Here is a 14,242-nt window from a genome sequence, read left to right as displayed (position 1 = left end):
CCCAGTGATGTCATGTGAGGTCCTGTGTCCCAGTGATGTCGTGTGAGGTCCTGTGTCCCAGTGATGTCATGTGAGGCCCATGTCCCAGTGATGTCATATGAGGTCCCGTGTCCTAGTGATGTCGTGTGAGGTCCCGTGTCCCAGTGATGTCATATGAGGTCCTGTGTCCCAGTGATGTCATGTGAGGTCCCGTGTCCCAGTGATGTCATGTGAGGTCCTGTGTCCCAGTGATGTCATGTGAGGTCCCGTGTCCCAGTGATGTCATGTGAGGTCCCATGTCCCAGTGATGTCATGTGAGGTCCCGTGTCCTAGTGATGTCGTGTGAGGTCCCGTGTCCCAGTGATGTCGTGTGAGGTCCCGTGTCCCAGTGATGTCGTGTGAGGTCCTACCTCCTGATGTGATGGGAAGGCCACTTTACATTCTATGACATTCTTCCCAACTCTAGCCTAACTATGAAAAAAATAATCAGACAGCCCCAGACAAGGACACTCTACAGGGTACCTGGCCAATATACTTCATCTTTATCAAGGTCATGAAAGACACTGAGAAGCCGTACTGAATCAGAGGAGCCTGGGGAGGCAGGACAACTTAATGCAGTGTGAAACCCCGTATTGGAAGGGATCAGAGGACGAGAAGGAGACATTAGTGAGAAAATCAATCAAATCCAAGTAAAGCCTGAAGGTTAGTTAATAGTGCAGGTTCAGCCTCTGGAATATAAAATTTAAAATCCAAAATGCTCCCAATTTTGAAGTTTTTGAAAACCAATGTGACACTTCAAAAAGTTTTAGACATCCAAAGAGATGGTTCAGTGATCTTCCAGAGGGTTCAAATTTGATTCCCGTCACCCACACAGTGGCTCACAACCACCTCTAACTCCAGTTATCTGGCCTCTGAGGACATGAGACACACATGTGGTACACACACATACACAGGCAGAACACCATACACATAAAGTAGTAAAAATTTAGAGGACAAGTTTCAGGTTTCTATGCGCGTGCTGACCTTCATGGGTGTGCACTTACACGTGGAGGCCAGAGGTCAACATCAGGCGTCATTCCTCAGGCGCCAGACACATTGCTTTTTGAGACGGAGTCTCTCATTCACCTGAAGCTCAAACGGTAGGCAAGGCTAGCTGACTAGCAAGCCTCGGGAATCCATCCATTTGTCTCCACCTCCGTAGAGCTGGGATGCAAGCGCACACCCTAACTCCTGACTCTTTAACATGGACTCTGGGGATCAAAGTCCCGTCCGCATGCCCACATGGGAAGTATTTTACAGACTGAACTATTTCCCCAGACCCAAACTTTTAGATTCAGGTATACTAAAGTCTATTCAAATAGTCCAAAATTGGAGCCGGATAGACGTCTCAGCCATGAAGAATGTATCCACTGCTCCTGCAGAAGACCTGAGTTCAGTTCACAGCGTCCACACCGAACAGCTTACAACTGCTTCTAACTCCAGCTCCCGGGAATCTAGTGCCCTCTTCTGGCCTCCGAAGGTACCTGCACTCACATGCACAACCCTCCCTACTCCCACACACATATACTCATAATTTAAAAAATTATTCAGAAATATTCTGAAATACAGGTGCTGAAGAGATGGCTCAGTGAATAAAATCATACATTGCTCTTCCAAAGGACCAGAGTTCAATTCCCAGCACACATATCGAGCAGCTCACAACCATTTGTAACTCCAGCTCCAGGAGGGATCCAATAACTGGCTTCCTTGGGCACCAAAGAAATTGTAAGCATTTCTGTTAAGAGACACTCAGCCCCTGGGCAGAGGTGGTGCACACCTTTAATCCTTGGGAGGCAGAGGCAGGTGGATCTCTGTGAGACCTCGGTCAGCCTGGTCTACAAAGTGAATTCCAGGACAGCCAGAGGTATAACACAAAGAAATCCTATCTCAAAAAAATAAAATAAAATAAAAAATTTAAAAAAAAGAGGTACTCAGCCAACACTGTGACAACATTAGTGTTTTAGATCTAAGGCACTTTGGAACTATGTAACATTAACAATAGAAGAATTTTTAGAACATTTCTTTTCTCTTTTTGAGACAGAGTTTCATGAATCCCAGACTGGCCTTGAACTTGCAAAGTGGCAAGGGGTGACCTTGCTGGAAGTTCCCATCCTCCTGTCTCCAGTTCTTGAGAGCTAGGATTACAGGTATGTCCTACTGTATCTGGTTTTACAAAATGTCGGGGAGTAAATCCTGGGTTTCAAACATGTTAGGCAAGTCCTCTATCAACAGAGCAAATTCCTCAACTGGTTCTCCTGTAAGAGGCAGCGACTACGGCCCCTGCTCCAGGACCTCACTGTGGGGAGCGATGCTCTCAAAGCACTGCCTTATTCTTAAACATGAGATCACCTCCCATTCTTTCTCCAGCGCCTCCCTTGTCCTCACGCGCACTCAGTACTGGGGGATGCACAGTCACACTGAGTAGTCCAGACACACAGACAATCCAGACACAGAGCCTAATGCTTGCTTCCCAGTCTTGTAATAAAGCCCCATAAGAAAGATGCCTCTGGAAATGGCTGTGGAATATTACTAGATGTGTTACAGTTGTTTGTGCTGCGTTTGTTTAACCATGTAAAGATGTGTTGTATTTGTTTCACCTTGCCTGCTTAAGGCACCTGATTGGTCCAATAAAAAGCTGAACAGCCAATAGTTAGGCAGAAGAGGGATAGGCAGGATTGCTGGGCAGAAAGAATAAGTCAGAGGGGGAATCTAGGCTCAAGAGAGAAGAGGAGAGAAAGAGGGCAACACCTGGGGCCCCCCAGTCAGACATGGAGGAAGCAGGAAAGCCGAACATGCAGATGGAAAGAAAGGTTAAAGGCCCCAAGGCAAAATGTAGACGAAGAAAAACAGGTTAATATATGTTAAAAAAGGCTGGTGGGACAAGCCTAAACTAAGGCTGAGCATTCATAATTGACAATAAGTCTTCTTGTCTTGATTTGGTAGTGGTTGGTGATCCAAGAAAGCCTGCTACAGGAAATGGTTGCACACTTGCTATGAAAGGTTTGGTTTCTGCAATGGTTCATTTTATGTTCAATTTGGCAAGGTTCATATAGACTCAGATACATCTTTAATCATTCCAGATGTTTCTATGAGTTTTTTGCTCTTTTGTGTATTGTCTACGCATTAACTACTTAGCTAGCTAGTGAATTACTTAGTTGCAGCATCCCACTATATAGCCTAGGCTAGCCTCAAACTTGCTGTGTAGTCCAGGCTCTCTTAAACTCAAGATTCTTCTACTTCAGTTTCCAAGTCTAATATTACAAGATCATGTCCCCATGCCCACCTGAGATCATTTCTTGTGATGAGATGAATATTTAATTTAGTACCCTTTTCCCTCCATCTTGTGTGAAGATTCAGAAGAAAGCATTAATAGAAAAAGACTAGTTCTTTTTTTTTTTTTTTTTTTGGATTTTCGAGACAGGGTTTCTCCGTATCTTTTGGTTCCTGTCCTGGAACTAGCTCTTGTAGACCAGGCTGGCCTCGAACTCACAGAGATCCGCCTACCTCTGCCTACTGAGTGCTGGGATTAAAGGCGTGCGCCACCACCGCCCAGCAAAAAGACTATTTCTTGAGATAAAGAATTATACTAGCAAGTGGCCTTGGACTCAGTAAAAAAACCTTTAATGGGTCTCCAGCTTGCCCTGGAGTTTGGAGAGCTGAAACCCCCTCCCCTTCCAGTTCCCTTCCTCACACCCTATTGGTTCTGTTCTGCTGGGAGCCCTGACTACTACAGTCCCTGGACACCTAAACCAGGGCATTAGTGGGAATTAAGAGGATTACAGGAGGGACATCTTAAGGCCCCTGAAGTCATGCCCCTCCAGGCAGTCATCTCTACCAACTCATTCCTAAGACAGCTGCCAAGGAGAAAAACCTTGGATTTACTGAGGACAGGAGGGGCCGGCCCTTCCCAGGCACTAAGACACACCCGTGGTGACTCATCCCCCACCTCTCTGAGCTTTGTCCTCTTTCTGGAAACCAGGGAAGCCGAGCAGGTCATAGACCGAGAACACAGCCCATCAGCCCACAGTCCACCCACAGCAGGTGCCACATTTTCCTCTGAAGCTCAGGCAGCTGGAGACTGCTCTAAATATACACCCAGGCCAACCTGACCGGCCAGTCTGTTTTGTTTCATGAGATAAAGTCAATTTGCAAGCTAAATATGGTGGTGCATGCCTGTCATCCCAACACCCGGGTGGTTGTTACAAAAGGATTATAGTGTGTTTATGGCCAGCCTGAGCTACAACATCAGATCCCATCTCAAAAAAAAAAGTGGGGAGGGGAGGTGGTGCACACCTTTAATCCCAGCACTCAGTAGGCAGAGGCAGGTGAATCTCTGTGAGTTCGAGGCCAGCCTGGTCTACAGAGCTACACAGAGAAACCCTGTTTTGGGGGCTGCGGGGGGGGGGGGGAAACTAATTTGCATGCCCAAAGTCCCCTGGTTTCTATAAACCCCACCAGCTAAAATGAAATGAAGTTAGTGAAATCAGCCAATGTCAAGCATCAAATTTCCATCATGGATGAAACCAGCGCCTGGGTTGGCAGTGACTGAGCAGATCCGCTCTGGGAGCAGTGAAGGGGCAGAGGCTGTGCGTCCTGCCCTCGTCCTTCTATGCCCTCTTCCTGCATGCTTTCTCCTCTAAGGTGGGCTTTGTCCCCACTCTCTCTGCAGCTTCCCGTCTGACCGGGTGTGAGGGCCCCTTGCTCGGCGGCAGTGTTTACCTCAGCCAGGCTGATGGAGATGATAAAGACTGGCGGCGGGAGGCAGTTGGCTCGCTCCAGGTATGTTCTTCGGACTGGCTCTGGAAGCATCCACTTTGAGACAATCCTGTGGACCTTTCTGCTCCTGGGGAAGTCTTTACCTTCGCCGTCCTCCCTCATCTTCTCCTCCTCCAGCTCTTCCTTCCCCGCTCTCTCCGTATTCAGATTCACAGTCTCCATCTCCACATCATCAGCAGCAGCCATCGGCCTGGTCCTCCCTCCACCTGGAGCAGACATGAATGTGGGGGGAAACGAGATGAGGCTCTTTCCTGGGCTCTTTGGAAAACTATTTGTCTTCCTGGTCCTTCCTGCGCATGGAGCTAGGAGGCAGCTAAAGACCATCAAAGTGGTCCAAACCTAAGTGGCCACAAATGGTGTTTTTACCATACTATTTTGTAAATGTTTTAAAACATGGGGGTTTGGGGCAGGTAAAACACTGGTGTGTGTGTGTGTGTGTGTGTGTGTGTGTGTGTGTGTGTGTGTGTGGTGTGTGTAACAACCTAGTAGGTAAAGGCACTTGCTACCAAACCTGGCAGCCTGAGTTTGATCCCTGGGATCCACACTGTGCTGTAAAGAACAGAACCAAATCCTGCAGTTTGCCCTCTGACTTCCACATGCTCACTGTGGTCCACACCCACACAGAAAACAAAAGTAATTTTTAAAACAGGGAGTCTGATGCTCATAGACCTTAGGCATGTAGTAAACTCTGTGTGCTCTTCTCTTTATAAAAGCAAAACAATAAAAAGCCATGGGCCTGTGAGGAAACTCAGTGAGGAAAGGGGTCTGCTGCCAAGCTGGATGACGTGTGCGACCCCGCGGACCCCTACAGGAAGGAGAACTGAGTCCTGAAAGCCATCTTCTGACTACCCCACAACACGCAGAAAATAATTCTCAAGTGTAATTTACAATACACAGCTTGAGAAGCAGAGGCAAGGGGTTAAGAACACCCTTAGCAATATAGTAAATTCAGAGCAAGCTCAGGTTGAAGGGAAGTAGTGGCGCACGCCTTTAATCCCAGCACTTGGGAGGAAGAGGCAGGCAGATCTCTGTGAGTTTGAGGCCAGCCTGGTGTGCAGAGAGAGTTCCAGCACAGCCAGGGCTGCACAGGAAAACCCTGTCTCGAAAAACAAAAACCAAAAAGCAAGTCTGGGCTACAAGATTTCTTATCTAAACAAATAAGTAATAAAGTAGATAAATAATTGAATATGTTCTTTTAAATAAAAAAGCATACCCACGGATCCAGACAGTTTGGGGGACTAAGGATGTCCCTCAGTTGGTCGAGTACTTGTGTATAGCATGTGCAAGGCTCTGGTTTGATCCCCAACACCACATAAACTAGGTGTGGTTGCTCTGTCAGCCCAGCACTTGGAGGGTAGCAGTCAGAGGATCAGAAGTTCAAAGCCTTCCTCTGCTGTGTAGCCAATTGGCTGTTACCCTGAGATACACGAGACCAATCTTAAAACTACAGTCCTAGCCGAGTGTGGCAACACGGCCCGGCCCGTAGTTCTGTAGTTCCAGCACTCGGCAGGCTGAGGGAGGAAGAGCACTTGATCCCAGGGGTGTGACCACAGCCAGCTTGGGCAACACAGCCAGACTCCATCTCAACAACAGAAACGCTGAACTCGTCCACATACCGACTGTAAGGGTACCTCAAGAAAGTCATATACATTGAACCCCAAATTACTTTTTTTAAACTACGGTACACACTAGGAACCTTGGGCTGGTAGGATGGCTCAGCGTCGAGCCTGATGACATGAAATCAATCCCGAGAACCAAGAGTAGAGGAGAGACTGACCCCACCCCACCCACAAAATAAATGAATGTTTTAAAAAATGGCTTTAGTGACATGGAACTATTTTAACCATTTAAACAGTCTGGTGATATTGAGTGTACTTACAAAGTTGTGTAATCATTATCACCATCTGGTTCCAAAAAGTTTTCCTCGCCCTCCACAGAAGGCTCACCCACATTGAGCAGTCTCTGCCCTCTTGGGGTTTCTCCCTCTTCTCCCGTAGCCTCTAATCTGCTCCTGGGACCTGGCAGTATCTGGAAAGCTCAGGAAATGTGTCCTGTGTTTTCTTTCTGGCTTCTCTCACAGTGTTTTCTAGAGTTATCTATGTTGTAGCATGAACTACTGTTCTTTCCCTTTTTTCTTTTCTTTTTTTTTTATTCTCTTTTTAATGTGTAGCCCAGGCTGGCTCGGACTCATAATCCTCCTGCCTCTGCCTCCTTCCGCAAGTCCTACCTGCATGTGCCACCACAACCAGCTACAGTTCTTATGTGGATGAATATATTGTAGTGTACAGGTGGTACCTCACAGCTTGGGTATCCACACATCTGTTGATAGCTAATAAGTTGTTTTCACCTGTACCTATTGTGGCCAAGCTTCCAGGATGAGCTGTTGTTTGTGTGCCTGTCTTTAGTTATTTGATGCATATAACCTACATCCTTAGTCATGGCAATACTAGGTGCCCCTCAGATTTCCAGTCTGAAGTAGAGATCATGGCAGCAACCGGGGGCATGATTTTAGCTAACATATAAGTGATAGTTGGGCAACATCTGGCACACAGGAAACATTCCATAATCATTCATTATTACTGGTAATGGATGAGTGAGTATGTAGGTGCGTGGATGGAAGGATCCATAGATGGATGGGTGGGTGGGTGGATGGGTGGGTCGGAAGGTGGATGGATGGATGGATGGGTGGATGGATGGGTGGAAGGATAGATAGATGGATGGGTGAGTGGGTGGATGGATGGATGAATGGATGGATGGGTGGTGGGAGGGTGGGTGGGTGGATGGATGGATGGATGGGAGGGTGGGAGGGTGGATGGATGGGTGGGTGGGTGGGTGGGAGGGTGGATGGATGGATGGGTAGGTGGATGGGTGGGAGGGTGGATGGATGGATATGTGGATGATGGATGGATGGATGGATGGATGGATGGATGGATGGGTGGGTGGAATGGATGGGTGGATGGGTGGGTGGATAGGTGGATAGATGGGTGGGTGGTAGGTGGGTGGGTGGATGGATGGATGGGTGGGAGGGTGGGTGGATGGATGGATGGATGGATGGGTGGATGGATGGGTGGAAGGATAGATAGATGGATGGGTGAGTGGGTGGATGGATGGATGAATGGATGGATGGGTGGTGGGAGGGTGGGTGGGTGGATGGATGGATGGATGGGAGGGTGGGAGGGTGGATGGATGGGTGGGTGGGTGGGTGGGAGGGTGGATGGATGGATGGGAGGGTGGATGGATGGATATGTGGATGATGGATGGATGGATGGATGGATGGATGGATGGGTGGGTGGAATGGATGGGTGGATGGGTGGGTGGATAGGTGGATAGATGGGTGGGTGGTAGGTGGGTGGGTGGATGGATGGATGGGTGGGAGGGTGGGTGGATGGATGGATGGATGGATGATGGATGGATGGGTGGATGAATGGATGGATGGATAGATGGATGGATGGATGGGTAGGTGGAAAGGTTGAATGAGTCTGTTTTCACAAGCAACTTATTGGGAATCAAATCAAACCCAACTTATTTCCAGATGAATCGCCTCAGGCCTGACTCCATGGTACAATGTGTTATTCTCAGTGAGTTCAGGAAGGAGCAAAACCTTTCATTTTTCTTTTGGACAGCAATTTTTCGGACAATAGAGTCTGTTTCCCACCCCGGCACCTTCTCCCTTCCCACTCGCACCTGACCCAGGGCCAGACATTAGATTCCTATACGTAGTCGCTGAGACCAGCAGCTTCCACTCATAAACATGAAAGCGTTCAAATAAGGTCAGGGCTGGGAACGTAGCTCGTCAAGGGCTCACCCACATAAGCATGTTGTGGGGTGGATCCCCAGTGCTGCAAACAAACAAGTAAGTTTAATTAGGAATTATTACCCTCCTAGGAAGCAGCACCATTATAAACTTAATTACCATATATGATCATTGTATGAGGGAATAAAATTCCACATTGTTGACAATGCAACTTTACATTTATAAAAGGAACCAGAAAAATAAGGATGACTTGTGTTCTGCTTAGATTTTCTGTCATCTATTTTTTTTGTAATATTTATTTATTATGTATACAATATTCTGTCTGCAGGCCAGAAGAGGGCACCAGACCTCATTACAGATGGTTGTGAGCCACCATGTGGTTGCTGGGAATTGAACTCCGGACCTTTGGAAGAGCAGGCAATGCTCTTAACCGCTGAGCCATCTCTCCAACCCTTTTCTGTCATCTTGACATGAGCTAGAGGGGAAGGGGGACTTCAAATGAGAAAATGCTGACATCAGGTTAGACTGTGGGCAAACCTGGGGCATTATTTTTATTGATGATTGACATGGGTAAGCCCCGCCCCACTGCTGCTCCTAGGCAGGAGGTCCTGAGTGAATAAAAAAGCCAGCCTAAACTGGGTGGTAGTTTTGCATGCCTTTAATCCCAGTCCCTGGGAGGCAGGGGTAGGTGGATCTCTGTGAGTTCGAGGCCAGCCTGGTCTACAAGAGCTAGTTCCAGTACAAGCTCCAAAGCTACAGAGAAACCCTGTCTTGAAAAACCAATCTAAAGAAAAAAAAAAAGACAAAGTATCATATAGCCCAGGATCTCTTGTTGCCATTAACTTGTTATATAGCCAAAGTTGGTCTTGAACTCCTGATCCTCTTGCCTCTGCCTCCCAGGTGCAGGGATTACAGGTACATGTCACCGCAGCTGGCTGGGAGCACCCTTTATATAAATAACAAGACATTTACAGAGGCCTAAGGAAATGCAACATGGCCTCAAGGCAAAGCAGGTGGCAATGATCCCAGCCTCAAAAGCCTCTCTGAGATACGAAAGCACCCACAGCTATCCAGTTGCCTGTTCGGTCACTTCATTACCATGTCACTCGAGTGGGTATTTACTCCTCTGACAGCTCCGTGACTCATTAAGCAAAGATCATGAGGGTTCCTGGCATTTTCTTTCATGTCAGCAAGATACACCTTCTAATGTGCTGCTAGTTTTTGCTGCCTACTCTTTGTTGAAATGGAAAAGAGGTTCTTTTGTTTTCACAGAAGATGAGAACCTGTGGACTGCTTCTAGACCACTATGGGATGATAGACCACGCCCCCTGAAAGGTTGCCATGAACACCCTCAAAAAATTACTTCACCCAACTGCTGACTGAGATGAACCTAGCAGACAGGATACATCATGAAAGGCCTGATTAACAACGCCCCCAGTCAGCAGGAAACAGTATAGACAAAACTGCACCCACATTCCCAAATATTGTCTATAAATGTTTTTTACATTTACAGGGGTATATGATATAGGTATGAATAGTTTGCATTGGTATGGATCTTGGTTTATTAATAAAAATTTGAGGTCAATTTTGTTATATGTATATTTCTGCTTTTGATTAAGGTATTGTGATTGTATAGTTCATTTAAAAATGTAATGTATAATTAAAAAATATAGGTTAATAGACAATCTATAATAATCAAGCTTATAGTCATATTAGTTAGATTTTTCAGATGTATAGAGATATATTTAAGTTAGATATGTATTCGTCAAATCTTTCAGAGACCTTCAGAATATGGCATTTAAATGTTTTAATAACTTAGGACTTTTCATGACAATGAGACACATTTTTTTCTGGCAGCACCAGCTACTTCAAGAGGAAGATGGCCATTGAAGAGGCTCCTTATGGAGTTTGTAAGCTATTTGGGCAAGACACTGCTCTTGCCTGGACTGCTTCACTGGACATGCGGTACCCACAGAGAGAGGATTGCTGAACTTGCCTAAAGGTGAGATGGTCCTTCGGGGTTCCTGTTTTATCAAAGAGTCTGCAAGACAGTCTGCAGGACACAGAAGAAAGTGACTGAACTGTCTTTGAAGTTTCCTGCTTCATGGAAAAGTCTGCTGGATACTATGGGCCTGTAGGCTGAAGATGGATGTCCCAGTGGTACAGAAGAACTTTGGGTGACCTGTCCAGGCAGCAAGATGTCTCTGTCAATTCTAGAATTTTGGAAGTTGCTTACAATACACTTCCTGTTTTACTTAGGTAATATTATATCTTTCTGGAGTCTTTGATGGAGTTGAAGAATTTATAGGTATAGTTTTCCTTAGTTATGATAAAAGATAAAGTAGATATAAATATTGTAACTGTAGTTTTTGCTCGATACCTATTTTGTTATGTAATTTTACTATGTTAAAGTTAAAGCCTTCCTTTTTGTTTAAACAGAAAAGGGGAAATGGTGTAGGAGTTCCTTCTGTTTATGTGTTGTTTTCATTGGTTAATGAATAAAGAAACTGTCTTGGCCTTTTGATAGGGCAGAACTTAGGTAAGTCGGAAAAACAGAACTGAATGCTGGGAGGAAGAAGGCAGAGTCGGAGAGAGACACCACGGATCCACCAGAGACACATGCTGGGAATTTTATCTGGTAAGCCACTGCCATGTAGCAATACATAGATTAATAGAAATGGGCTAAATCAAAGTGTAAGAGTTAGCCAATGTTAGCCAAGCAGTAATTTAATGAGCACAGTTTCTGTGTGGTTATTTCGGGGCTAAGCTAGCTGGGTGGCCAGGATGAACAAGCAGCCCTCTCCCTTGCAACAATTAATTAATTAATGAGAGGTGGAGGCAGAAAGAAAAAGGAAACCTCAGTCAGATGTGTCCAGCACTTAGGAGGCTGAGGTGGGAGAACTGCGACTTCCATGCCTGGGATATGTCCTAGGAGACTCTATTTCAAAGGCAAAACAACATTTAAAAAAGAATTAAAATATGGAAAGCACTTTTTTCCTTTGGGATCTCACCTGGTCCATGCACTGGAAAAGGTAGGACTCTGCTGCCAAAGCAACTGCCTACATTAAAAATAAATAAATCAGCCAGGCAGTGGTGGCGCACGCCTTTAATCCCAGCACTTGGGAGGCAGAGGCAGGCGGATCTCTGTGAGTTCGAGACCAGCCTGGTCTACAAGAGCTAGTTCCAGGACAGGCTCCAAAACCACAGAGAAACCCTGTCTCGAAAAACCAAATAAAGGGGCTTGAGAGATGGCTCAGAGGTTAAGAGCATTGCCTGCTCTTCCAAAGGTTCTGAGTTCAATTCCCGGCAACCACATGGTGGCTCACAACCATCTGTAATGAGGTCTGGTGCCCTCTAAATAAATCAGGGCTGGAGAGAGATGGCTGAGTGGTTAAGAGCATTACTGCTCAGCTGGGCGATGGTGGTGCACGCCTTTAATCCCAGCACTTGGGAGGCAGAGGCAGGTGGATCTCTGTGTGTTCGAGACCAGCATGGTCTACAGAGCTAGTTCCAGGACAGGCTCCAAAGCCACAGAGAAACCCTGTCTCGAAAAACCAAAAAAAAAAAAAAAAAAAAAAGAGCATTACTGCTCTTCCAAAGGACCTAGGTTTGAGTCCCAGCAATACCCATGTGAAGGCTCACAGCATACGCAAGTCTAGTTCCAGGGATCCCAAGGCTTCTCGTATCTTCGGTGGGCAGCACTGCACACAAGTGCTGCACAGATATATGCATAGGCAAAACACCCATACACGTAGAATAAAATAAATAAGAATTTTTTAAAAAATCAGTTGGATTCCTTAGATAGAAGGTACCTGTTGCCAAACCTGAAGAATCGAGTAGAGTGCTAATGCTCAACAGCACTAATCCTCAACAGCACTAATCCTCAGCAGCACTAACGCTCAACAGTACTAACGCTCCACAGTACTAACGCTCCACAGTACTAATGCTCCACAGTACTAATGCTCCACAGTACTAATGCTCCACAGTACTAATGCTCCACAGTACTAATGCTCCACAGCACTAATGCTCCACAGTACTAACGCTCCACAGCACTAATGCTCCACAGCACTAATGCTCCACAGTACTAATGCTCCACAGCACTAATGCTCCACAGTACTAATGCTCCACAGTACTAATGCTCCACAGTACTAATGCTCCACAGTAGTAACGCTCCACAGTACTAACGCTCCACAGTACTAACGCTCCACAGTACTAACGCTCCACAGTACTAACGCTCCACAGTACTAATGTTCCACAGTACTAATGCTCCACAGTACTAATGCTCCACAGTACTAATGCTCCACAGTACTCCACTTCCCAAGGGCTACAATTAAAGACATGAGATACCGGCAATCAAACTCGGGGAGTCTGTATGCTACTTAAGCACTCTACCACGTGAGCTACGTCCCCAGCTGCTGTGAGTCTTCTCTACTCCCCAAACAAGAAACAAAGGATGTAATCACTGAGATCACATAAAATACATACTACATAAAGTTTATCAGGCAGAGCTGATAAACCTCACCTGCACTCACATAGCTCAGACTGTAGGCAATAGCCAATAAAATACCAAACCATATGTGTTCAATCTTTGAAAGCCGAGGACTTCCAGTAAATTCTTTTGACAACACTGGTCAATTGTCCACTTTCTTGGGGAATTCCAAACTTCTCCTCAATGAGCAGCAGGGACCACCTCCTATCACAGAAACCAAGCAAGCCTGATGCCTCCATTTCCCAGGCTCTAGGAAGCTAGGGTTGAGGTGTGGCCTAAATTTGGGCAGCTAACTGCATTTGCTTAAACAAAACAAACAACAACAACAACAACAAAAACCAACAAGAATGTTTAACCATCTAATTCTGACTGGCCTGAAACTTGCTATGTAGGCCAGGCTGGCTTTGAATGCACAGAGAACTGTCTGCCTTTGCCTCTCAAGGGTTGAGAGTAAACCACCATGCCTGGGTTGAGGTGAGTCCTGAGGTATTATAATCTGGCCCTACTTCCTGTCCACTCTCTACTTTTGACTGAGGAATTAACCGGTTGCCTCATAATTCTGTGGCCATATCTTCCCAGCCGTGAGAGATTGTATCCTTTCTTAAACTGTAAGCCAAAATAAGCCTTCTCTCCCTTTAAAAAAAAATGTAAAAAGGAAGGAGAAGAATAAAGAAAAAGAAGGGAGAAGAACAGGAAAGGAAAGGAGAGATTGAATCCACACCACATTGCCCAGTCTTTATATCACGTGTTGATTCCACACACAGACTGTCACTGTTCAACGTCAGGGCCATGATCAGCTGTGATCTACAGAGCTCTGCCATGCTGCAATGTTGTGACGGCTGCCACAGGCCTAAGAGATGGTTCTATTCCCAGCACCCATGTTTCTCTGTAGCTTTGGAGCCTGTCCTGGAACTCGCTCTGTAGACCAGCCTGGCCTCCAACTCAGAGATTTGCCTGCCTCTGCCTCCCAAGTGCTGGGATTAAAGGCGTGCGCCACCAAGGCCCGGCCACACCTGACTTTTTATGTGGATTCTGGAGACCTGAACTCCAGTCCTCATGACGGTTCCACGATTGCGTTGCTGACTGAGCCGTCCCCCAGCTTTTTTCATGTTTTGTTCTGCGTTTTTGAGATGGGGATCTCATTCTGTAGCTGAATGACATTTCACAGTGACCTTCCAAATTCATCCCGAAAGTGGTGGGATTAT

The 14,242-nt window shown here is 46.2% G+C and overlaps 1 protein-coding gene across 3 annotated transcripts in view; it reads right to left on the bottom strand.

Annotated features, from left to right (window-relative positions):
- The window catches only part of Rhbdl2 (rhomboid like 2), a 46,066-nt gene that overhangs the window by 19,562 nt on the left and 12,262 nt on the right, over positions 1–14,242 (bottom strand). For all 3 annotated transcript variants that reach the window (XM_075945489.1, XM_075945491.1, XM_075945490.1), the window contains exon 2: positions 4,738–5,000. In XM_075945489.1, the coding sequence (XP_075801604.1) occupies positions 4,738–4,980 (243 nt within the window). In that variant the 5' untranslated portion in view covers positions 4,981–5,000. The remainder of the gene's footprint in view (positions 1–4,737; positions 5,001–14,242) is intronic.

The sequence above is a fragment of the Microtus pennsylvanicus genome, chromosome 13 (genome assembly GCF_037038515.1).
Source record: "Microtus pennsylvanicus isolate mMicPen1 chromosome 13, mMicPen1.hap1, whole genome shotgun sequence".
Classification (NCBI taxonomy): domain Eukaryota; kingdom Metazoa; phylum Chordata; class Mammalia; order Rodentia; family Cricetidae; genus Microtus; species Microtus pennsylvanicus.
The sequence above is the reverse complement of the archived record's forward strand: the minus strand, read 5'-3'. Positions and strand labels throughout refer to the sequence as shown.